The sequence below is a fragment of the Henckelia pumila genome, chromosome 3, assembly GCF_033568475.1.
Source record: "Henckelia pumila isolate YLH828 chromosome 3, ASM3356847v2, whole genome shotgun sequence".
Classification (NCBI taxonomy): domain Eukaryota; kingdom Viridiplantae; phylum Streptophyta; class Magnoliopsida; order Lamiales; family Gesneriaceae; genus Henckelia; species Henckelia pumila.
This window is the reverse complement of record NC_133122.1, coordinates 175,144,869-175,171,043: the sequence shown is the minus strand read 5'-3', so window position 1 is coordinate 175,171,043 and position 26,175 is coordinate 175,144,869. Positions and strand designations below refer to the sequence as shown.

The 26,175-nt window shown below is 36.0% G+C and overlaps 2 protein-coding genes across 7 annotated transcripts; both read right to left on the bottom strand.

Annotated features, from left to right (window-relative positions):
• Window positions 1-1,586: 1,586 nt before the first annotated feature.
• On the bottom strand, window positions 1,587-8,415 carry LOC140891875 (mitotic checkpoint serine/threonine-protein kinase BUB1). Its single transcript, XM_073300544.1, has 14 exons — window positions 8,290-8,415; window positions 8,052-8,202; window positions 7,727-7,884; window positions 7,522-7,612; window positions 6,716-6,826; window positions 6,546-6,633; window positions 5,638-5,741; window positions 5,484-5,555; window positions 5,316-5,405; window positions 5,083-5,240; window positions 4,092-4,152; window positions 3,876-4,010; window positions 3,660-3,781; window positions 1,587-1,958 (listed from the first exon to the last, which is right to left on the bottom strand). The coding sequence occupies exons 1-14, from the start codon at window positions 8,334-8,336 to the stop codon at window positions 1,769-1,771; spliced, it is 1,578 nt and encodes a 525-aa protein (XP_073156645.1). The 5' UTR covers window positions 8,337-8,415; the 3' UTR covers window positions 1,587-1,768.
• A 2,266-nt stretch (window positions 8,416-10,681) lies between these two features.
• Window positions 10,682-25,177, bottom strand: LOC140891299 (homeobox-DDT domain protein RLT2-like). 6 transcript variants are annotated; one of them, XM_073299734.1, is made up of 19 exons: window positions 24,097-25,177; window positions 23,462-23,950; window positions 21,827-21,906; window positions 20,796-21,215; window positions 20,419-20,508; window positions 20,114-20,278; window positions 19,811-20,033; window positions 19,125-19,225; window positions 18,228-18,314; window positions 17,973-18,125; window positions 17,739-17,894; window positions 16,751-16,960; window positions 16,238-16,676; window positions 15,981-16,132; window positions 15,359-15,898; window positions 12,897-13,526; window positions 12,690-12,794; window positions 12,063-12,326; window positions 10,682-11,599 (listed from the first exon to the last, which is right to left on the bottom strand). In XM_073299734.1, the coding sequence occupies exons 1-19, from the start codon at window positions 24,239-24,241 to the stop codon at window positions 10,841-10,843; spliced, it is 5,208 nt and encodes a 1,735-aa protein (XP_073155835.1). In that variant the 5' UTR covers window positions 24,242-25,177; the 3' UTR covers window positions 10,682-10,840. The 6 variants fall into 6 exon arrangements, with proteins under 6 accessions (XP_073155835.1, XP_073155836.1, XP_073155834.1 ...); XM_073299735.1 differs by having other exon boundaries at window positions 16,283-16,676; XM_073299733.1 differs by having other exon boundaries at window positions 15,981-16,676; window positions 24,097-24,512; window positions 24,645-25,177.
• Window positions 25,178-26,175: the final 998 nt, after the last annotated feature.

The following is a 26,175-nucleotide window of genomic DNA, read 5'->3' as shown; positions in this document are numbered from 1 at the left end:
CTGCTCATGTGTTAGCATAGACTTTCCCCACAAACTCATAATTGAAATCAAAGCTTTCGACCCCTTTCATATCCTTTCAGTCGCTCGTGTTTTAACCGCTCTTGAACCCACTCACTAACTCGACTGAACTGACCAAACTGATCCTTTATAAAAGATTTTACTCTTCTCTTCTTCTTCCAACTCATTGGTGTATTTATAAAGGAGACTGATGTAGACGTGTAACTGCAAGCGTATCCTTCTAACAGATTCTCCGACATACTCTGACAATGGTAACAAACGCATACTAACTTGTACGAATTAGGGGTGGGCGCGGGTCGGGTTTTGTCGGGTCGGGTACCCGACATGTCGGGTAGTCAAAATTACTACCCGAACCCGATCCGAAATAATCGGGTACCCGACTTTTAGGTACCCGATTTTTTCGGGTAGGTAAGCGGGTACCCGGTTTTTTTTTTTTTTTGCAAATTCATTGAATGTAAAAATTTAAAATCAATCCATATATTTGTGGTTGTGAGGTACTTCAATCATTTGATATTTATTTATTTTTAACAAGTTTTATAAAAAAAATTTCAACTATATCAAACAATTAAATAATCGAGATACATGGAAAAAAAATCATTATTTTTTAAGTGATATTTTATGTATACCCAATCCAAGAAAAAATGAACGGTTATTTTAGTTGAGATCAATAAAATGAAAATAGATATGATATGAGATTGGATAATACATACTAATATATATTGAATTTGCCAAAAAAAAAAAAAAAATTAAAAATTTAAAAATGTCGGGGTACCCGAACCCGATCAGGTAGTTCAATTACTACCCGACACCAACCCGAAAAACATAATATCAACCGAACCCGAATTTTTAAAAAAATAACCGACCCGATCGGGTCGGGTCGGGTAACCGATACCCGACACTAAATGCCCACCCCTAGTACGAATGACTGAGTTATCACCGGCCAGCTGACCACTCAATTGCGCAGATGTTTGCTGAACACACTTGATTGATTTCATCATCAACTGTCCAGCTATGGATACCTCGACTAATCAAACTAAGCTACACTGACTGCCTCTTTCCAGTCTTCGCTTCCTTTTCCAGTTGAGACTTTCATCAACTGTTCCCATCAGTTCAGTTTAGTGTTCAGTTGAGCTTGTCACTTCAGTTAGACTCGACATTCAATTCCCACTTTCAGTCCCGATCCCTCAGTTCAGTTTTTGGTCCCCGAAACCAGCCAGCTTTGCATACAAATTAGTTTCAACCGTCGATATTTTGATCAAGTCACTATGAGTTGTTGCTTCGAATGATCATTGTTGGCTTCAGAACAAGAACATTGGTTGGATAGTAAGAATTGAGAAAGATCTCCGATTCCATCTTATATTTTTTGCACACCATTAAGCGAGTAAGGGAGCAGCCGTTCCAACTTGTGGTGTTGGGTTGCATTTGCCGGAAAATTTGATGTCTCATGTTGAATCGTTATATCTTTAGCAACTTAAACCAATCAATCTTAATAAATTGTGAAAACACTAAACAGTTTCCGCTCACAAGAGCAAGGACTTTTTTTCACAACATGAGGTAAAGGATAAAAAAAATTCAAGAATCAAGAACTAAATGGGGTTGGATACAGATTTTGAACTCAATAACAGTACAAACAACAACTTTCGAAAACATGTACTTAACATTAACTGCTTTACACGAACGCATATAAGCTATATCGAACTCTCGACTAACTACAGCAAAGGTGTTGAGGAAAAGAAGATTAATGAATGCCTTAAGCAGAACACATGGATGCTCTTTGCTTTACCAATAATTGCTTCAGCTTTTTAATTAGCTTTGGATCTGAGCACATGTAATCTTGGAACGACTCCCTCAAACATATCAACAATAACTTGTGATCTTCATCTGGATCCACGTTAAGTAACTTCGAAAACATATCTTTCCAAAGTTGGATGTTCCAGTATCTGAAATACAAAAATTTGATGTTACTATGACTTAAATGGATCAAAATTTGTTTCAAACTTTGTACTGCAAGGGAAACTAATGCTTTCTGAATCCTTATTTTAATGCAAATAAATAATTTGGAAAGGCTATGAATTTAACTTAAGAATCTGTATACACAATGAAATATACAACTTTCAGTCAAGACTAAACCATGGTGGGTTTTGGTGTGATCTTTACATATAAAATGTTTGTGAATTCTAAATGCCAGTCTAGGCGGGATGTGACCATCGACCACACCGCCCTTAGGTGGTTCTGTAGGCGGTAGAAGATGAGCAGAGCAGGCGATTCGGGCAAAGTCAAAAAGTTCTTTTAAAAAAACCCTAATTATTAATACACTCGTACACTTTCTCTTCCAAAAACATGACCAAGGAGGAGTGTAAGGAACATCTCCATTGGAAAACTTGATGAAGATTTAGATAATTTAATGAGAACGAAGAAGATGTTGATTTTGAGTCCAGTGATTGAGGAATTATGAATGTTATGTTTAGTGAAGTCCTTGGACATGTTGGATTGAAACTATAAATTTTAAACTTAGGTTTTTGGTAAAAGTAATTATATTACTTTTTTTTCGTATTAATATGGTGATGAATCTTTATTAATTATCTAGTTAATCGCATTTATATATTTGTTTGTAGCTTATATGTATTTTATGAAGCTTATTTATACATAAAAATCATTTAATTACATATATTACATAAAGAAATTATGATTATCTGTAATTGCATGGCATGATTATATATAATTGTGTATAAAAAACTCAACTGCCTAGGCAGACGAGGCTGGCAGTCATTGACCGCCCCACCACCACCTACCATCATTTACAACACTGTCTAGCGCATCATATATGGTACGACAGCCCAAAGACGGATGACAGTCATCATGACATTCCTATCTCGCATCACAATTTGTCGGATCCAGTTATAATTGTACACAAGGCTATATATAAGAACTTTAGAAACTTTAATAATATTTTTTTCCTAGCAAAAATGGAAACAAAATAGATATTAGCAAAGTCCACTAAGTGGTGAAAGGATCTCGTTAATGTGTCCATAGAGATACAAATGGCATTAGAATAGGTCATCAGTGGGAACAACTAAATATTACACAAGAAAAAGTGTTGTGTTCGTGAACCGCATTTTGAACTTATGAGATAAACTGATACGTGTAGATTTAATGATTTATTAGATCCTTAGTGTATTAGGTTGCAATGTGTACATCATGTTCTGAAGATCAGCGATTCTGATAGGTCGATCTGTCTCAAGTTGACTTGTGGAAAAGTGTGTTAAGGATTTGTAGGGATACATTGATGCCTTTAGCTTCATCTAAATTGATTCAGGCAACCACGCAACGCAAGAGTATATTAGGTTGCAATGAGTACATCATGTTCTGAAGATCAGCTATTCTGATAGGTTGATCTGTCTCAAGTTGACTTGTGGAAAAGTGTGTTAAGGATTTATAGGGATACAAATCCGATGCCTTTAGCTTCATCTTAATTGATTCAGGCAACCACGCAACGCAAGGACCCAAGGTGCAATTACATAGTGTGTGAGAAAGGTTTTCAGTAAGGTCATTGAGAACTAAGTGTTGTAGAGACAAAGCAATATGTGTTGTTCCTACTCCATGACAATGATATTTAAAGATTTTGAAAAGTCAGGACAAACCTTTTGTAGTGTGATTTGGGTTGGTAAAAATGGTTGCCGTCAGAAGAGTTTCTTTTTTCAATCTCCATATATGTATTGTGAAGCATCAAGTGAACTACAACACACATTCCATATAAGTCCACCTGATCTCACATGTCGAAAGAGGAACAGTAAATGAGGTTTATAATATAATGTGAGTAAGGGCTGTTCATAACGATTGATTAGGAAAAAAGGTACCTGAAATTTCCAAGGCCTGTTTTCTTGCATCTCAAGGCAACGAAAGCCAGAAGTTCGACTGTCTCCAACAAACTTCGTGCCTTGGGGAAAGAGATCTAAATCTATTCCTCTACCCCAGTCGACAAGGCATAGTCCCTGACAGATATAACTGACTCGTAGTGTAGCTGAATTAACTATATAACTATACTGTATGCACATAAGGAATTTGGAAATTACCTGGTCGCGCCAAGGTCCAGAACGTTTGCGGAAATCATTTTCATTTTCGGTTAGATCAAACCTAGCATTGGGTTATGCAAAGTTATTGAAGTAGCCTAAGCACTCAAGGACCATGAAAATGAAAACGATCCAACCCTAGCTTCTTCTGATCATTGTATAGAGCTTCTTCTGGTTGTTCAACTAAAGAATATATTAAACACAAACAAAGCTCAACAACGACCAGAAGAAGCCAAAAGAGGGTAAACTCTCTTTAGCTCTTCAGAAAACTGTTTTACCAAACAGAGATGTGATCTATAATTTTGGAGATTGGGAACAAGGGAAACTGCATTACATCATTTAGCAACTAGTTTCATGAGATCAGGAATGTTTGCTACTATGGTTTACACAATTTCAAACTTCTACTCTTCTAGTGCTTGGCTGGGAGTGCGGCCCTGGATACTAGAGAGTTCAATTTGATTGATATGAAGCCAAATTTAGCAGGAGATTAAGACCAAGAAAATGAGGTTTGTGAAGGGGAATTCAGGAATTACACCACTATAATCTTCACATTACTTCACAACGGAGACTTGATAGATATGATAAGCATTGGCAAGCTATGTTTCAAAAAAAAGGGAAAAAAATTTTAAGCTGCTGTAATTCCTAGTTTCGAAGGTAGCATATTTACAAATGTAAGATAGTTGAATGCTTTACTCCCATTTCCACAAATAGTGTAAAACCTACAATTTAACAAGATTGCATTGAAAGGGGTCATAGAGGTTGAAGATCTCCAGATGAACGGAAAGATATACTGCTTAGATATGCTTGTTTCAGATAAGTAGATTAGAAGTTATCACATCTGGCTTGAGACTGATATTTTTTGGTAAAATTGTGCCATGAATCAGGCAAAACTCAAAAGGGCATAACAAATTCAAGCCTTCGAAACCCAGGACTTCTAATCATTAAATGATAAAGAGACTCCCTTTGGCAATTCAACAAGTTGAATAAGAATTACCAGGAATACCGGATGAGCAAATTATCAGGTTTGAAGTCACCGTGTATGATTTTAGCATCATGCACTGTTTCAAGAATTTGAAGCATTTCTATGGTATAGTAAATGCATAAGACTTCGTCCATAGAACCCCCTGTGACAACATTTGAATTTATGGCATCCTGCAGAATTTTAGCATGAATCATGTAAGGGGAAAAGCTTTACTACGTGAACCTGATGAATAACTGTACGCCAACCTGGAGTGTGCCATAAGATAAATAATCAGAGACCAAAATGCTGTAGTCATTAAAGAGGTGCAATCTATGAGCAAGGCCAAAATTGATCCTCTGAAAAAATGAGCCATACTGAGAAAGAACTTTATATAACAGATGCCAGGTATATTTTACTTCCAGACATTCATTTACCTCTTTTTCTGAAATCCGCATGTCAAGTTGTCGGTACATGTAAAATTCCCAAGGAAAGGGCGGTTTTTGAATCTGTGAGGTTGGAGGTTCAGAATCAATAATATCTTACAGGGAATTCTAATTTTGGAAAAAGTGAAGAAAGTGATAAAATTACTTTAAGGGCTACAACATCATCAGGATTGCTGTCGACATATGCTTTAAACACCTGAGCGAATCCACCTTGGCCTGCACACCCTTTGATTTGGTACTTGTTTCCACCTAAAGCATTAAAAATCCAAAATACTCGGAAGTCAAGAGCAGACAGCATTCATGCTTAGTATGATGGTTATAATAACAAATGAAAATTGACTAGCACTTGACAGTCACACCCATTTTTCTTACAATTGGACTAGAAACCCTCACGCAAAGGACTCGAAACCCTCATTTATTTATTGTATTTCTTACTTTAAAGAAGACAGTAGTCATGCCTCCCCTTGAATTTTTGTTTAAGATTATTAAAAACCACCATCTCAAGACAGAATGTTTTCAAAAAAAAATAATGATAACGTTTTCTAAAAAGAGTTTTACAAGGAATCTATCCATTTTTATGGATATATTATCAAATCCTTCACCTAAGAAAATATAAACCAAGTAAAAAAAAGCATCTTTTAAAATAAGAGCTGACTAGGAACCTATTCCAATACCAAAGACAATGATATTCTTATGGACGTCAATATAAATTTAAGACGAACTCTTAGCTGTAGAAAATAATGGGGTGCATAGCGTTTACGAGAATATATAAGCCACCCCTCCTAGAATCAAATAGGAATTAATTATCTGTTTTAGAGCTTTAAGATAGAACAAAATCATTTTTTAGAACTGCCCAGAGTTCTCGATCAATGAATTCCAAAAGCCCAACAGCAGCAAATCAGTCTACTCATGGATAAGAAAAACAAAAAATTTAATATATTTGCACGCATTTCACAGATACTTAGTTTCTTGCAGGCTAGCCTGTGATGTCCTCAGATGATGTTTGAGGAATTGTAAATTATTGTGTGTAAATAGCGAAGATGATTTATTTACCTATATCAATGGATTTGTTCCTGCCTGATTTTAGAAGAGAGGATAATGCCACTTTTCCGGGATATACTCTGTTACTTTGGTGGTATCCCTGAAAAAATGGATGTTGCTTCCTATTTTCTATAACATAAAGTGAGCAGAGCTCACATAGAACCAATGACCCAAATGCTCACCTCATACTGTACCACTTTCGAATGTAGATCCTGCAACAGGCTTTTTATGGTTGCCACTGACCAAGGATTAACAAAATTTTCTTCAATATCACGAGAGTCACCATTTTTAGCCTGCAAACGAATTATAAAGCCACCTGAATCGCATTCTGTACATTCAGAAACCAGTTTCTTATTAAATCATTCACCAAAAGGATCAACGGCATATGATTAATTGACTTACCAATAGTTACACTCATACGCAGCAATGAAGAAGGCAATATAAAGTTATAAGGTGAGAATTAGAATCAATCTCCAAGGTGTGTCCTAAAACTTTTGAGTTTGCATGCTGGTTCAAGATTTTCTATGACTAGTTCCTATGTTGAAGCATTAACAAGTTCTGTAGCTAAATTGCAAACATGTCCTGTATCACCAACTATAGAGAACATAGAGTTGTAGCATTACACGAAACACGTGGTACTTTTCAAAAGGTTTTATAAATCTAATTATTGTCAGTGCCATATGTATGGAAATGTAGAACACATTGTAAGCAATATACTTATCCAGTAGATAATAAAATGGTAATGCCAAGTTATGTTAAAATGGTAGGAGACTGTAATGCTGATTCAGCTTTATTATTACTTCTTAGGACAAGTATGATATATCAAAGTGTTGGAAATTATGGACACAAAGATGATCAATCTTTAATCATATTCTGGAGAAACTACACACACAAAACAATAGCACTATGTGGATTGTTAGGAAACTTGTTCTCTTCCTCTACTTTTCTATACAATAGACGCAGTTACATTTACTAAATTGAAGCATACCTTTTGAAATGAACCATTAGTTACTATTTCTGAAATTCTCTCGAGAAACAACACCTGTGCTTTCTTTAACCTCCCCAATGGCTCTGCCTTCCTGACACAAATTCATCCCGATTCTCAGTGAAAAGTATTTGATTTAAAAATTTCACTCAAACTCAATAAATATATACATGTACATGTGATTGTAAAACAAGGGAGCTTGAAGAACCTTGAGATGCCAAGGTGATAAACCATAGAAGCATCAATAAACCTGCCTTTAAGTTCTAGAAACAATGCAAAAGATTCATAAAGCATAGCTTTATGAATGCAAATATTGTTCGCCTCCATTTCACCAAAAACGCTTTCATAATCAGACCTACCATCCATCTAGCATACAAAAAAGCACAACATCAAATTTAATCCACAAAGTAGGAATTAAAAATAAATGAAAAAAAATGACGGAAACGGGAATTCGAAAGTGACATGGTTATTATAAAAATCATTTCAAAAACCTATTTGCAAAACCACGAAAGATATGGCAAAGTAAGTATTACATATAGGAACCAAATCTTGAGAAATCTGATGTCGTCTCGATACCGCGGATCGGATCTGAAAGCATTTATGCAGTTCAACAGAAGCTCATCAAAGCTCCTGGAATCGGCCGCTTGAGTTGAATCTAGAGTTTGCGATGCTTCATGAATGGAGCTGAAGAAGGAAATGTAATTGAGGAAAACGAATTAATGTTGTGCGAGAATGTAAATTGCGTATGCAAGTAAAAGGTTGAAGAGTCACCGGAGCCAAGGTAAGAGAGGATCCCCGTCGTCGGCGGCGGTGACCATCGGAGAAATGATAGTCAAGTTTTCCCTTTGCAAGGAGATTGCTCTTGCTTTTTGAAATCTGGCAGCGGGCGGGAACGAAGGTTATGGTTTTCTTTTCTTTTCTTTTCTTTTTTTCCCCTTATTAGTGCTTCTTCTGAGAATAATGTTGTAAGATTCAATTTTTGTTTTTATTTTTTCGCTATTAGTTTATAATTTAATGGTGATCTGAAAGGCATCATCTATTTCACCCAGGCGTTTGACGCTGATTCACTGTTTCGATTCTTAAATACTAGTTTTTTTTTTTTAAATAACGTGGGAATCGCAACCGCTATCTTTCAGTGCGTATTGGGTGAACCCCGTACTAAAGCAATAAGCCTGCAAACTACGCAAACCAGGTAAACCACACTAGGCAAGCCCTGGTAAATCACACTAGGCAACACACACAATTAAAAATATCGGATTATTGTGCAGTTTTACGCTGTCAAAATTGAACTCAACCTGAGTTGACCAGAAAATATTGGATTAGATTCATCATGTAATAATTATTTTGTAAAACTTTGATTTTTAAAAATATATTTTTTTATTTTGTGTAGTAAGTATATTTTAAATTTTTTACAATTAAATTTTCACATTTATAACTTATATATAAACGAGACGTTGTTATCATTATTTAAATCAAAATATATTGATTATTAAGTGTATTTAATTATTTTGTTAAAAAAATAAAAATCATTTTTATTAAAAATAATTATCAAATGATTAATTTTTTCGGGTCAAATTTCGGGTCCAACCTGATCTGACCCGAACCCAAAAAACTCAACCTAATCCGATATTTTTCTGGTCAATTCGGATCGCGTTAAATTTTGACACCCCTAGAATTGCACAATAAATAATAAAATAAAAAATATTATTTTTATTAAAAGTTTTTTTTAGCAAGACAAACAATTGTAGGTTGAAAAGAAAGAATTTTTAATAGAATTTTGAAATTCTTTCCTAATTTAATAATATGTGTAATCATATATGCAATCCTCTATGTACATATAGCATTACCAAAAAAAAAAAACACACGTCCATTTCTATTATATCCCATCAAACCATAACTAAATATATTCAAAAAATCATTCACAGCGATCCCATATCTGCTTTAAAATCTACTTTTGACGGTATTCGTTTGTCAAGCTACATCATACTCACTCATGTTAATGGTGATGAAAATGCAATTTATAAGATTCGCAAATCTTATTAGTTCGAGCAATAACATCATCCCCAAAACAGTAAGCACAAACATTGCAAGATCATTACACAGCTGTCCATTTTTTAGCAAAATTTGTTTGTTCTTCTCCTGTATCTTTCTTATGGAATTTTCCCTTTTGGCTGATTAAACTTGTAATTGACGATATTATTTCTCAATGATAGTATTACAAGTTTTCCCATAAAAAAAAAAAAAAAAGAGTGCTTTCCAAAAATGGATCTTGGTTTCACTCGGTGACTTCAAATTCCAAATTTGTTTTTACCACATTCCACTGTTATCGGTCTCGTCACTTTCGTGAGCTAAATAGTATCCCCATTTTAATGTACAGTCGTCTTTTGACCATCAACCTATTATATTGGTATTGAATCGTGGGGTTGTTCGATACTATAATGGGGGTACCCTACTGTAATTAATGGTCACACACATATATTTGATGTGGGGCTCACATGAAATTGGATCGATCATGATATTGCACTGTATCCTTTCCTTTGTAAGATTAAGAATCCACAATTGTGGGGCAAAAACTTGTTAGTAAATGATATGGATTGGGTATGTCATTCATATCATGATAAAATGATACTGATATTATCGTATGGTGAATATATATAGAGAGAAACCTGATGCTATCAAGACTCAAAAAGTAATACAACGAATTAACTGAACTGATTCTTTGTTGTTTCACTTAAAACTATAGTTTATGGTAATGATACGACTTAAATATTTGAATCATATAATAATTCGAACGTTGTTTTTCCTTCGCTATTAGCTCTCCATACATATAGAACTGTTGTGCGAACAAAATATAACCTAGATATTTTGTGACTTTGTCTGATCCACAAACACCTGAGACTGGTCTGAGAATTGGAACAAGAAGAAAGGTTGTGACTTGTGACTTGTATATTGCTCTAAGAAATCATTAAAAGCTAGACTCGAGAAACAACATTTAATTGAAATTATTGTCATCTAAAATGCATAAGATTCATCGAAAACGTCTAAAATTTTAATGAAAAGAACTTGGTTATCGCTGGCTCAGCAAAGACTGCCATCTCAGGAGAAAAAATATTTGCTGGCCCAAGCAGTAAAATTCTCCAGAAGCATTAATGAACAGAGAATAGGTTAAAAGCAATATATTCATTGGATTTCCTAGTACACTACACAATTTACTAAGTCCTCCATTACATATTAACAAATTCAATAGATACAGTCCTGGAGGAGTCAACTGTTCATACTGTACAGAAAAATCTTTAAAAAAAATTGCATATCTTTGGATAAATTAGAAACTATAATCAGATGAGGAAGATGAACCTCTACTCCTATCCACGTTCCCAACTTGCTCTGCACCGGTAGATTGATTTTCCTCGTCATGATACTGTCGATTGAAATCTCCATCAACGTAGTAATCTAACGGCTCAAAATTTTCAACATCGTCGTCGTCTTCATCATCCATGTTGTCCCTATTGCCGACGTCAACATGTTGATCATCCTCCACATCCACTTCATAATCAACACTTCCCATGTCAGGAAGATCCGCCAAAATGTCATTATACTCATCTGCAGATGCTTGAACATTTAAATCGTCAAAATCCGACTGTTCAGAACTGCTAAGATTCGCACCACCCACAGCTTCAATGGGTGTTTCTTCTAAATCCCATTCCTCCTTGCGTATATATGGGGTTTTGGAAACTTTATCCAAGGAAACTCTCTTCTCAACAGCATTCTGTGTCACTCTTTTAGCAGGTTTTTGCCTATTCCTGACAGATCGACGGCCTTTTTTACATCCACTTGGCCGGCCTCTCCATCCTGTAATCTCTTCAAATCTATCACCCCTTTCTATGGTAACATGGCACTGGTCATCACGGCAATCACTGGTCTTTCTCCGTGATTTTCCACTTGTGCGACTTGGACCTCTAGGACGTCCTCGACCTCGTTTCAAGCTGATTTGTCCACTTACATGATCGAGCCAATTATCATGTTGCAAATATCCAGCTCGTAATACATTATCTATCGAATTCCCCATCCTTGATGGAAATTTCTATGCAAGTAAAAATTAATCAGATACCAACAAAAAAATTTTAAAATGTAAGAATAGTTAAAGAAAGGGCGTTCAAACATATCCTTTCTAGCTTACATTATTTAAACGGGGGTAGCAAAACCATAATCAAACTAAACATACAAAACCGATTTGCCATTTTTGTCGGTTTTTTAAGTTGCACATTGCTTGGGATATACAAGATTTTGTGTAACCACTACTCAAACACCATGTTCAAACAGGTTTCCACAGATAACTGGCTTTTAAAATATACGAACAGGAAGTCCCAGCAACGAAGAAGCTCAAGGGCATAAAAGTAGAGGCCACATCTGAAGAAAGCCTGAAAAATGAAAAGCCTCGCCTCCAAGCAGAAAATATGAAACAAAACACCGCCCAACAACTAAGCATGGACAACATATAAACTACAAAAGAGTATCGCCATATAAAAAAAATTAGAAATGCTTACAATAAAATGCTCAGCTTCATTATCCTCCAGACAAGCTTCTTTTCGTTGGGGTGTGTAATAAATGGATGAATCAAGTTCCATGAGCCTTAAAGCTACAGCAGATGTTGTCTGTGGTATCCATGCAAGTACAACAACAGCACCAGGTCTGGAGAAACTATCAGCTGAATGTTCTATATGGTTAGAGGAACCCAACAATTCACAGGTAGCCTCGTAAGATGCTGACAAAAAGTTCCTTTCGATGCTATTTTCCAGTAATGTCAGTGTCTGGACATTTCCAGGAAAGGGCAAGAGAGAAAAAGGAAAAGAACGTGAAAAAGAGAAATATAAAAATCAATGTTCATTTTAATAATAAACTCAAAAAATTTGGAGAATAGCGGAGAAATGTAGAACCAATCAAGATAAAGTTAAACAATATATGGTGAAAACAGTATAAAACGAGGAAATGGAGCATTTTCTTCCTTCTACATTTTTAATCAAGAGATAATGAAGGGAAAGATGGGGGAATAGAGTTTGCAAGATCTTACCCTCACATGCACACCAAAAGGAGGGAGGGAGGGAGGGAGAGAGAGAGAGAGGGGGAGGGAGAGAGAGAGAGAGAGAGAGAGAGAGGGAGAGAGAGAGAGAGACCTCAAGAAGCTCGGCCGCTGATGATGACAAATGCAACTTCATACCCCAGGATTTTCGGTTTTCATCAGACCAAACAGATTTAAATGCGTCTGGCGGAGTCGAGGCCTGCAGAGCCAAAATTTGTTGTCATGATCAACAGGCAAGGATCTGTAAGGAAACTGACAGCTGCGAGGAACAAAAGTATGAATTTTCATGTGACATTCTAACCTCAATTGTTGCTAATTGAGCTTTCAGCAATCTAATCTGGAGGGAAAAAGATAGTTTATGTAAGACCGTTCCAAACCCTTCACTCGGCTTCCTTTCGCAATCAGTCACATGCTCAAGAAAATCGAAAGTTTTCTCAGAAGTACTGAGAGTCCTGCGGCAGGAAGGACACTGGGCATCATCACAAGAAAACAACTCATGGCAATACTTGCAAGTATCCAACAGTGGTTGACACCTCAATCTTCCATACTTCTGGGCAGCTAACAGTTTAGAATTAAGGAATTCATCCATCATCCACTTCTCGAAATCACAATGACTCTCTATGATACCATTTTCCACTTCTCTGTTTTTCCCAAACTCATTAGGAAATGGTAACTCATTCTCTGGTGAATTAGAATATGATGCAAATACAAAGCTCTCAGAGCTATTCGTACTGGAATAGCAATCAAGCTTAGGCCTCATGTGCAAAACCTTTTGATTGACTCCATCAGAGACATGCTTAACAGAACTTGCACGTGATAAGTTGGTCATAGCAGTTGCTTTAAAAGATGCTTCAATTTTTAGTAACATTGAATGTAAATGACACTCTCTGGTTCCCCGGACATCCAAAGATGACAATAAAGCATCGAAGTCCTGCATGTAAGGTTGAAGCATATCGATAGTCAAAAATTTTTATTTATCATATACGTAGAATGATGTAAATGTAAATGTAAATGCATCACATGTACCTAAAATGCCAAACAAAATAATATAAAAATTGCTACTTAAAATTATCTCACACAATATTAATTAGAACCTACTTGGATAACTTGGTCCGAATCCTAAAAAACAAAAGAAAACAGGAGAACTTGTCACTCACTGAGTTCCACCAACTAAAAAAGGGAAGTAAAAATTTATGCAAAAAGTGGGACCTTAAGTTAGCATGTTGGTGTATTGATTTATGTCCCACATAGGTTGCCTAAATAACCTGGACCTCTTTATATAAACAATGGCAAACCTCGCCTCTTGAGCTAGCTTTTGAGGTGAGTTAGGTCCAAGTTTAATTTCTAACATGGTATCAAAGCCCGGGTTCCCGTTATGTGTTGGACGCCTCATAGTTGGCCTCACCCGTCCCATAGTTGGCCACCCATTTAATATATCCGCGCTCCAGTCGTTTCATTCCTGAGCGTGAGAGGGGTGTGTTGGTGTATTGATTTATGTCCCACATAGGTTGGCTAAATAACCTGGACCTCTTTATATAAACAATGGCAAACCTCGCCTCTTGAGCTAGCTTTTGAGGTGAGTTAGGTCCAAGTCTTATTTCTAACATAGCAGCAGTCTGAACTCTGAAGCAAGTTACCCTATAACAAAGGTAACAAGATGATTTTTTTTTTTTAAAAAAGCAGATTTCTCTCTGGTTGAAGGATGACAAATACCATAAGGAAACCGATGAAGAATGTCAAAAACTTTTAACTCTTACAATTGATGCCTATACATTGACCGGATGATCATTCAAGGAAAAAAATATCATCAGCATAAAAATGTTTACATCAACCTGTCAGACCTGAAGTTAAGACGAGGCTACTGCAATTTTTAAAATGAGAGAACTGGGAGACTTATTCAGTTTTTCACTAAATCTATGAAACGAAAAAAATAGAGGAATAATAATTCAGGTTTGTCTCGAAAACTGCAATGAAATGGCAATTAGGACGAAAATGGTGATCAAGAAATAAAATATGCAAACCATGTGTGTGTATGAGTTCAAGACATACCAATAAGTGTAGATAAGGATCAAGTCTTGTAAATAAATATTTGATAGTATTCTGATTTTATTTAATAAGGTAGTCAAATCTTTCAAGTTCGGTAGGAGAATGTCAGTAACTTCTGATTCATAGGGATTCCCTATTCATTGTTGCATATATTTTAGGTGTACAATACTTCACATGAATGCACAAAAGAAAAATATTTTTTCCAATTTCAACAATAAATTAATCAACTAAATCACAAGGGACTTTTTTCACATGCTACTAAGGATCTGTATGAAAAGTACTTATAAAATGTTTTTATAAAAGTGTTTTTTACAAAAATTTTAAAAACTGTTTTAAGAATAAATACGTGTTTGGAAAACTATTCTATAAAAAAACGCATTTAAATTTAAAAATGTGTTTAGACAACTATCTAAAAAAATGATTTTATAGCTAAAAATAATTAATAAGATTTTCGGGCAACTATTCCATAAAAACCATTTAATTTCCGTTTAACCCGCAATTTTTATTATAAAAACATCAAAGAACACATTTTTATTGTTCTTTAAAACTGCACTTGAACACTTTTTAAAATTCAAAAGCGTTTTACAAAAATCTTATCCAAACACATACTTTAAGTTTTTCACTTAGAAAACACTGATAACATTTTTAAAGTACTTGTACAAGTAGAGCCTAATACACCAAGAAAAGCAAACAGTTGAAACAAATAAATAGAAATACCTCTTCAGAATCAATAAGTCTCCAGACACCATTAAATAACTCAACAAATATTCTGCCAGAGCAGGGATCATTTGGAGATGGAGATGTTATCAACTGCCAATACCGATTAAACCTGCGATCCAGTCCAAGAGGCAATGACCGATATACATACAATTCCTCGGCATGGTGACCAATGATAGCTTTTAATTCTTTGCGTGACTTTTCAGTGGCATATACAGATTGCTGAAGCAGCAATGTATCAGAAATCAGAGGGCCTTGGGTTGGGGCATCATTACAAGAACTTTGCTCACACTGTTGATCATTTAAGTCCACCAGCAAGAATGTACGGTTTGAAGATGACACCTCATTTCTCATATCACTATTACCCAGAGGACTTCTCCTGTCCTCAACAGCACATTGGGAGAATATTTGATCAGCTCTGTTAACTGCAAATGACGAATGTTGCAATTTCGAAACTTGTTCGTCTTTTACACGACGCTTATCAAGCTGAGCCTCTGCCCACATCTGCTTCTTTAATGCATTTGCTGCTTCCAGGCGTTCCTGAAAGTTCTCATAATTAGAAACAAGAAAACAATGAATGCAAACAGCATGTTGAGTAAGTTCCATAAAGATTCGAGGGTACCTCCAATGCAAGGCGAATGGCATTTCCTTCATTCGCTATACCAGTCAAAGCAACAAGGGCATTCAAACGCTCTTCAATGCTCAGATCAGTATACTCCCCTTCAGTAAGTCCTTGAACCCATGGTTCTACAGAATCACATTCATCAATTACAGCTGTACATTTATCAGAAATAGAATAGGAATGAGCCCCAGTAACATCAAGTAAAGATCCTCCATTAGTTTTTATCTCACGAAAAGAATGGGTAAGAAGAGAACTGCCTTTTAAATTTGCCTGGGAAACTGAGGGGGTATCACTCAACACACCTAGGCTTTCCTTCCCATGGTGAGAGAAACTTTTATTTTTAAGATTGCTCATTTCACTAGAATAAGATGTTTCCTTTACTTTTAACTCCGTGTCCAAGTCATCAGCATCAGGATCTTCTGCAACTTCACTGTCAGAGTCTTGATCCTGTTCAGCATCCTCCTTTTCAACATCTTCTGCATCTTCTCCCTCAGCAATTCCATTTTGATACATTCGAATTTTCTCCCTGGCTGCAGCAAGTATCGACTCTGCGTCAACAGGATCTTTCCTGTAAGGTGAGCGTACACAATATGTTGATGGAGCAGTTCTCTCAAAGAGCTTTGTATCCCTTGACAAAGCAGCAGAAATAGACGCTTCTGGTGTTTTACTCGTCGTAAGATCTCGAAGACCTGATTTCTTTATCCAAACGATAAAGGTTCTTAGAAATGTAGCAGAAACTATTGATGCTTAGGATTCTCAATAAATGTTACCTGAATTTTTTCAGCAACCTCCAATATTGAAAGACCCTTACTTCCCACCAGTGAAAGAATGTGAAATGCGGCAAATTTGACTGTCCCAGGGGTCAAACAATGCCTAGACCTTCGACGGTTTGAAAGCCCCCTTTCTTGCATGAGGGCAACAGCATTCTCCACAGCTAATCCGCTTCGTAAATTGGATATGATTTCAGCACCATCATCAACCTGCACAAGAATAAAACTAAAAAAAATTATGAACCATATAAATTAGAAACTATTATGAAGAAATCCGAGGAGCTAACATCTTTCTATCATAGTTCGCTACAGAGTATCCTCAAACTCAAAATCCTATGTTATTCTCAAGGTTAGATGGGCATTTTATGTCATTAAGTTGTATTTAAACAATGGCAATAACACTACTACAAATTAAAAATTTTCAACACCGCCAATATACAATAAGACTACAACAAATTGAAATTTATTGAAATTTTACAACAGTATCAATAGAAAAGGATTTAAGCACTTAAAAATGCACTTGAAGAAAAGGTTTAATTTGTGTAAAACTTGCAAACATTTGATTTAAGATGGAAGGAAAAAGATTTAATGCTTAGAAAACCTTTATGTGCCTACACCCTTTGAATAGGCAAAAGTATCACCATTAACTGATGGGCTGAAAAAAAAACTAAATAAATCAAGATAAAAAATACCAACAAGAAGATAGTGAACGAGAAGAAACAATAACAAGAAAAACGAATACCACATGAAATTTAACATGTCTAGATTAAGCAATAACACTATGGAGAGTAAGAATGAAGTCTAGCAGAACATAAGTACTCCAATGATTCAATAATACTTTGAGTCACAGCATAATTGTTGGGTGTATATAAGTGCATGTACTATGTTCAAAAGCATGAAATGTAAGTAAATGAATTAATGCACCAGGATAACATAGAGATAATACTAAAACAATTCCACTGCTTTCGCAAATTGAAAACATCCGTGCCTCATTTGTGTCATGGGCATATCCAGGTTCCACCTTCCGCTTCTTTAATTTTGGCCCAAAACCAGCAGACAGAGCAAATTGCCTCAGCACTTCAGGCCAAGTTAGAGGAGATAGGTAGCGCTGCCAGCTATGCAAGTCAAACCCCCAAGCATAAGCCTGCTCCGAAAGCATGAAATTGAGTGACAGAGAATTACAATTAGTTGAGACAGACACAAGCCTTAACATACCACCTACCCCTTCAACAATATGTTTGTGTCCTCCCCCCGGGTTAACAGCAGAACTTTGATTTGTTGCCAATGCAGTGGCTGATGTTCTTGCAACATCCTCAATATCTTTTATAATGGATCTCAGCAGCGCTACGTGAATTTCTCCAAGCAGCCGTGGATCCTGCCATCATTGGGTCAAGCTTGTGAGTTTCACTAATCCCAAAAACTTAAAAACTGATTGCCCCATAAAAATAATTAGCGACTAGGGACCTTGAAAACTTACAAAGTCGTAAAATGCTTGAGTGAACTCATCCAAAGTGAAAGGCCATAGACCAAGAACATCAGCAAAAGTAATTAAAAATCTCCAAACCTAAAAATTTGCACTCACAGATCAGATACTTTAAACACATAACATGAACCCCAAAGTCCCATCAGAGGAGAATAGCTCGTGAAATTTGATTATCCCATTAGATGGATTGGAGATAGCTCAACAATCTACTAACTCATACAATTAGACATCTTGATACAATCAACCAAAAGAATAATGTAGTGCTCGCCCAACAAAAGCACATGCAATGTTGTAAATGGCGGTGGCGGAGTGGTCAGTGACCGCCTCCGTCGCCTAGGCATTGCCAAGGCAGTTCAATGTTTTTACTATTTTTTTATGCATAATTATATATAATCATGCAATGTGTACATAAATTAAATATGCGGATGATTGAGTTGGCTATTATGTTTTCAATAGAAAGTGCAATGAAGCTCATAATTATCGCAGAGCTTAGGTGCAAGGTAAGGCGCACACTTTATTGATGTGAATTTCACAAAATATCGATATGCTAGAACCTAAATACCTTGAGAAATTTTCATCAAGAAAAAATAAAACAAAAATAATTTGTATATAAGCAAAAAAATAACGTTAATTATCTCATATTTCATCATGGATTTACTATCTCTTCATTACAGGCACGCATAAGAGTGTCTTTGAGCCTTTAAAAATTAAAATGCACATGGACTTGTGCAATATGGTTAACGTGCAGGCTTCATTAAAGAGCTGGGCCTTATATTACATCAAGATCCAAAGACAGAACCTTGATGAGTCTAGATCCTAAGCCACTGAGGGCTTTTGATAGCAATGACCGACGGTATAGAGCAAAAGATCCCTTTGGGGGAGTAATCTTACCATAATAAGATTGCCAACATTCTCTTCGGAATCAGTCCAAGGCTGGACTCCAAATGGCTTCTTCAAGTGCACGGACTTAGGAGGGAATCCAGGGAGTTTATCTACAGAATGAAAATTAACCATGTACTTCAAAGACTAAACTGCATCAATTTCTATAAAGATGTTCGGGAAGAATGTGGTCTTAGCTTGGAGTGAACTAACCAAAAATTAGACATGATCAGCATGAAATCATCTTTCCTAATCCAAGTAATAATCAACAAGGAAATCATGGCATCTGGATGGACTCACAACTTTGTTTGAGCAAAAATTTTAGCAACAAGTTTGCTAAAACATTTTTTGGGAAAGATTCACTCAAAGTTTCTATATGTTCCAATCAACAAATTAGCTCAAAACACAAATATTACATAACCATACTCTTTTTTTTTTTACTTGCTCTGACAATCATTGTTTTCATAAAGTCATAAAGTCACACCATTTAATTACAGGTCACATTAACTTCAAAACCTTACCCAAACACCACTTCAAAAATACCACAAAACGTTTATTAGAATGTTGGTTTTGAAAATAGATGAAAAGAAAAACAATCGCCACCATACTTTCTCAAGCAAATCATACTCGAGACCGAAGTCAGTAGAATAAGATAGTGAATATCATGAGTGACATTTAAGGCAGATCACGTTCAATACCTTTTAATGAGTCAATGTTTTGTAAAGCATCACCATCAAGAGCCAAAATCGAAGACAAACCCTTACTTGCCGCAGCAAGCTCCATGAGTTCCAAGCGTTCATCCTCAATCAAATCTATTGATTCTTTGGCAATTCTTCGAGCAGCAGCTCTATTGCTGGCAGCTTTGATCCTCACAGCTTCCTTCTCCCTGCGTATTTCCTCTTTAAGCCTCATCTTCTCTGCCTAAAGGAAAAAACCAATTCTCTTAAGACACCTTTTAAATGACAAAAATTGAAAGCACATAAATAAGTATTGCTACTGACTCTGATATATTCCTTTTGTAAAAATTTCTCCCTTCGTTCCATTTCACGCCTTTGCTCCCTCTGGTATCTCTCTTCTTCACGTTGCTTCTCACGCAACATTCTTTCCTCTTCCTTCCGTCTTTCACGGTCCTTCCTTTCCATCTCTTTCATCATTTGCTCCTCTCTCTGAAACATATGAAAACATAACCTTAACCACAAAGGAAAATTGGCTCTATTTTTGGAACAACTGCCTCCACGAAAATTAAAAATTGGAAAAAGCAAACACGTTGCAAAAAGGAAAGGACATGTGAATACTAAATCAAAACCTTTCGCCTTAACATGTTTTCTTTCTCTTGCTCTTTCCGGATTCTTTTATCATGTTCTCGTACTTCCTTAGCAATTCTAGCCTCTTCCGTCTGCAAAATGCTAATTAATACATAAGAATTTCTATAAAAAGAGTAATGTTCTTGCAAAAAAGATATCATTGATACAATTAATCTAATTCATTGGCAACCATAAGACTGATTTAGGAAGCCAGTAAACAGAGGCTTAATATAAGGGTATGAAAACAATGTACTAGACATATATAAACATAGATATATGTAACCAAAGAACAATCACCTCTAGCACCAAATGTTAAACCATAACATGAGACATGGTTGGTTTGAAAGTGTGAAGCAAATTTAAGAATAAAATAACGCACCTTACGTTTCCTCTCCATCTTCATTTCATCATGAATGATGACCCTATCAGGTGTCACAATTTGATTATCCATCCCATTCTTTGGATGGACAACGTAATGAGTGTCAATGTTGACATCCATCAAGGGTGCTATTCGGGGAACAACATCAACATCTCCAGAAGCAGGACACAGTTGGAGACCCTGCCTTGCTTGCTGTGGCAAAAGACTAAAACTTGGCATCTGACCCTGAAGTCCATATCCAGAGTGTACTTGCTCAATGTTATGCATACTAGATTTCCCAGTTGCTAACGGAACTCGAGCATTTCTTATATCAGAAGGTGAACCATAATAATGAGGTGGCAATGCTCTTTCATGGGCATCATTTCTTGCATATGGTTTTTCAGGGAGAAACTGGTATTCATGGAGAGCCCGTGAAGAACCCTGAAAGGCTAGATATTACTTTCCCAACCAATCCAAATTTGATCCTTACTGATAGGATTAGACGTCAATAAAAATTATTCAACCAAAAATAGTAACTAAAATAGATCATAGTTGCGGATATTTTGGAACTAATCATGCTTTATGCATGGATTGTCTGCAAAACTCTGACAAGGCAAAGAGTTTTATACTTTACAGAATTTTAGGAATAAAGGACTGAAAAAATAACATTTATATCCTCAAGTCGCTAGTATCATTTGCTATTTCAATCATTCAGCAAGTTTTAATATGGTGTGTTTTGAGTTCAAATTCACTCGACAAAGAGCAATTATCAAGTAAGCCAATAAGACCTTGGTGGAGTAATATCCATGAAGTTAATAAACACAATTCACAAGCAAATGACCTTAAATTCCATAAAAAACGATAAGAAAGGATTTTCAATCAAATTTCACCCCAACTTTATCCATGCGGAATTATAATTCAAATAACTTTTTACGCAAGCACATACTTAATGTGATTGGAACTCAAGACTCAAGTCCAGAAAAATCAAACCTATACTGTTTAACTACTTAGTTGGCCAATTCAGAGTACTCGACATTTGAATTCCCTCGTACCTTGATTGGCATAGTATCCAGCCTCTCATTTAATTGGATATCACAGGGCCGCCCGGCTGGTTTCTGTTGTCCTGACGGAACTGTTTCATGTCAACATTTATCAAGCTAGTCAGGTGAGAGAATTTATGGAATAATATGCAATATACACAATCCTACACCCTGTAAACAAAAATAATAATAATAAAGTACATATGCGCAGGAAGCAAGTCATGTTTTATTGCCATTACTAGCAAATTCATGAGAATTATCAAGTTTTGGCTGTTATCCATAAAATAAAATCAACTAAAAACATCAAATTGAACTTCACATTAACATTATGTCAATCTCCTTTTAATGTGTTCACCAGTTATTGATTTTGTCCAATAACATTGAACTCTTAGGCAAATATTATCTCAGAAACCTCATGCGCAACAGTTTACTTCACTTGAACAACATTGGCATCTTCAAGAAACTAGAATGCTCTCACCTTAAAAACTCAACCACTCTTCACCACAGGAAAACATCCAAAAGCGAAACCAACAAAACTGGTAGAGGTTCATGCTCCATGGATAATGTCAAAAGAAACACTACACCTCGATTTATAGCATAAAAGTTAATCCAAAATTGGCTGACAAAAAATGTTTTAAGAATATAAAACTAACACAATATATGATATCAAACACCCAGTTGGTTAATACCAATGTAAAATATTATTTAATAAAAATTGTAGAACTCCTAGCTTTGCACAAGTTGATGTTTCAACTAGCAATTTCAGCCACAACCCCAGGCAAGGCATCAACAACAATAAGTTGAAGTGCAGCAAAAAAAAAAGTATTTACCCAATCCGCTGCCTTATTACTGTTTAAAACTCAGTTCTTAGAACTCTTCAATACGGTACAAGTTGGTTTCCTTTTCATGTACTGACGTTAAAAAAAACTATCTGTAATCAATTATTTTGTGTGAGATTGATCGGTCAGAATTATCTTGTTGCAAAAGGTTTGTTTTCACTTGTAGATTCATGTGTAGTGTTTTGAGAAACAAGTTGCCAACCTCACGCATAAACAACAATAAATTTTCCTAAATAACAAGAATACCGCAAATATTCAGTTATTACAGTAACACGGGTGTAACCTAGCCAATAATGCAGCGGTAGTAGAAGGGGCACCTATGACAAACAACATGGCATTTCATCATCATTGAAATCATCTTGAATACCTTCCACAGACTTCAAACAATCAAATCCTGGTCATGTCTACTTGCAAACAACAAATGCCCCGCGTTAAAGCACTTTCGCGAACTCTGACATTTGAAACTGTGCTTGCAAAATAACTTTCCCAAAGTTTCCAGCTCCAACCAGATCAATTCAATTATTAATGTTAAACAATCAATTACACAGAAAACACCATAAAAACCATGGTCTAATTTATGAATTATGATGATCATAAAAAGAGAACTGATTTATTTGGATTGACAATTCGCAAACAACCCAATCATACTCCCACATTGGTAAATTACTTTTGGATATAAAACTTCAGCAATATAGCACTAATGAGTTCTCAAGATGGTAGATGTGCACAGCCAGCTCCGGTGGTTAATATCATGATTTGTGATGATTTGCCAAGACCCAAAATAAAAAATCAATTGGAAGAAACATACCAATTGGTGCACCAAATGCACCAGGAGGTAAAGGGTCAAACTCCATGCCCAAAATCGGGCCATCCTCCCTCAGCGGCTCCCCCAACTGTGCCTCCACAAATGCAATTGCTCTCTGCTCAGACACTGCGAGAGGAGGCTCATAAAACCTCCTCGTGACAGGTAATTCTGTCGAAATCCTAGGCACAGCAGTCCCAACCTTATGAACTACTCTCTGCTGTCGCTGGAAAGAATCCATATTCCCAAACAGACTTAATCCTGATGAAAATTCCTCCTTTGTCACATCAGCATTAAGGGCCCTTGGTTCATCAGCACAGCCACCCGAGTTTGCGAGAACTGCAGAAGGGGAGGCCGTTTTCCTCGGCCGCTTCTCTGCGGCTGGTTTCCGATCTTTTAACCTTCGATGGCAGAACCACATCTGCAGCTGTCTATCAGAGAGACCTAATTTGACAGAAAGCTCTGCTCTCAATGCCTCAGACGGGTATGATTCCACTACATCCAAAAACACAAGTACTTCTGTCAATTTCAGCCACAAAGTAGCTCCAACAATTATGAAGTTTCAAATGACGACATACAATGGCACACATCAAAAATTTTAAAAATTAAACATGCGAGAAGGATAATAAAAAGAATCTCACCAGCATAAGTTTTCTCAAGAATCTCCAACTGGGAAGGAGTCTTCATTTTACGTTTCACTCTTGGCTCCCCCTCAGGCTTGTCCTTCTCCAACTCATCACTCGCACCACCGCCGTGGCCTCCGCCACCACCACTACCAACCTCCATTTTACTCCAATTACTAGAAAAAATAATCAAACCCAACAAAAACTAGGGCACCAATAGGAAGAAACCCTCCAGTGTACAGCAAATAAACAACAATTTCTCAGCAACCCACCTCCAAACACTGCTGAGACACAGAAAATTTCCCGAAAAGAAAAAAGGAAATCTTTACATCTTACTCTATGTAAGAAACCCAAAAAAACAGGAACCCGGAGACTGAAGAAAGGGCATCCATTTCTCTCTCTAGACAATCTATCGATATCGGAACAGAGCAAAACTTGAGTTGAAAAATGATGTGCGGTTAGATTAGGAGAACACCAGTTATAATAAATAATTAATACTGCAGCTGCAGATCATAACAAAAACAAAAATAATGAGTATCATTATTATTCAACTACACATCACTCACCCGTATTAAAAGTCTTGATTACTTCGTTTGTGGTGTGAAGATAAAGGAAACGAAAAAAAAAAAGAAAAGAAAAGAAAAGGGTGCCAATAAGAACTGAAATTGAAAACAAGAAAGAAAGAAAGAAAAACAAAAGTACAAAATACACGAACCCAAAAACCAACACAATAATTCCCTTTCTTTTTCTTATAAAAATAATCCTGCCACCCATCATTTCTTTCGTTCCAATCTTTCTATAATTTATCGTCCTTGAAATTTCGGGCTTTAATGCCATCGAATGTGATGCAGTCAATTGGGGGGTGTGTGTGTGTTTTTTTTTATGGGCACAAATATAAAAACAAAAAGCAATTGTGTGAACTGTGTTGGGTATGTAGTAAGAGCACAATCAATAAAGAATGTGGAGTAAATAGTGCGTCAGAAAAAGGGGTTTGCGGATTTTTCTTTTCTTTTTTTTTTTTTGGGGTTTTTGAAATCGGAACGCTTTGATTCACGGATGATTTTGTGGGTTTGTGGTTTTGGGTTTCTTTCTTCTTTCTCTCTCTTCTACTGTTCATAATTCTATATAAAATATGAATTTGCCGCTTGCCCACTCTGTCCTTTGGAGTTTCCCCTTCCAACTTCTTTTATCGAAACATTGTTTTTAATTTGACATTCTGAAGACCAAAGTTGGGACCGAAAAACACAAAGAAGTTGTGAGATAAAACATTCATCAAATTAGGACTCCGTCTGAACAAATACTTATAAAATTTTTTATAAAAGTATTTTTAAAAAAAATTATAAATTTTTTTTAAAGTTGTTTTAAGAACGAATGATAAAAGATACATTGATGTAAAAAAACAATGATAAAAGTTTAATAGAGTGAGCACGAAAGAAAAAATTAAATTTTTTTGTGTTTGGTACACGGATCCATTCAACGACTGTCTTTACTGTATCAGCATGAATATTTCAAACGTGCTTAAGTCATCATTGACGTGCATGAAGATTTCCAGAATGTCACTCAACTCATACTTGCTCCAAGCAAGCGCACTTAACTTTGAAATTCTTATATGGTGAGCTTTGAAAAATATTATGCATCTTGTTGATATGGGTGACACTTATCAAATCTATTTTATTTCTTATTTTCATATGAGATTGTGCATTTCGTGTTCATTATCGTCCCATCATCGGTGGATTTCCATCTTTCATGAATTAAAATATCACATTGTGGATCATATATCACACTGATAATTGTGATTTCGCGTGTCACAAAACTCAGTACTATCAACCAAATTAACAACAAAGTGGTATCAAATGTGGTCAATTAAGCTTGCCTACACCGCAAGTAGGGATAGCAACTGACGAGATTTAAACTCGATCCGGTATTAAACCTACCTCGAATGGAGTGGAGCTAGACCAATTCAAGCGGATCCGGGGTGAGTCTTGGGATTTAGTGAACCTACCTTATTATATATATGTGTGTATATTATCAATAACAAATTTATATTTTTTATTATATTGAACAATAAATACTTTAATTCATAATGTTAGTTCATAA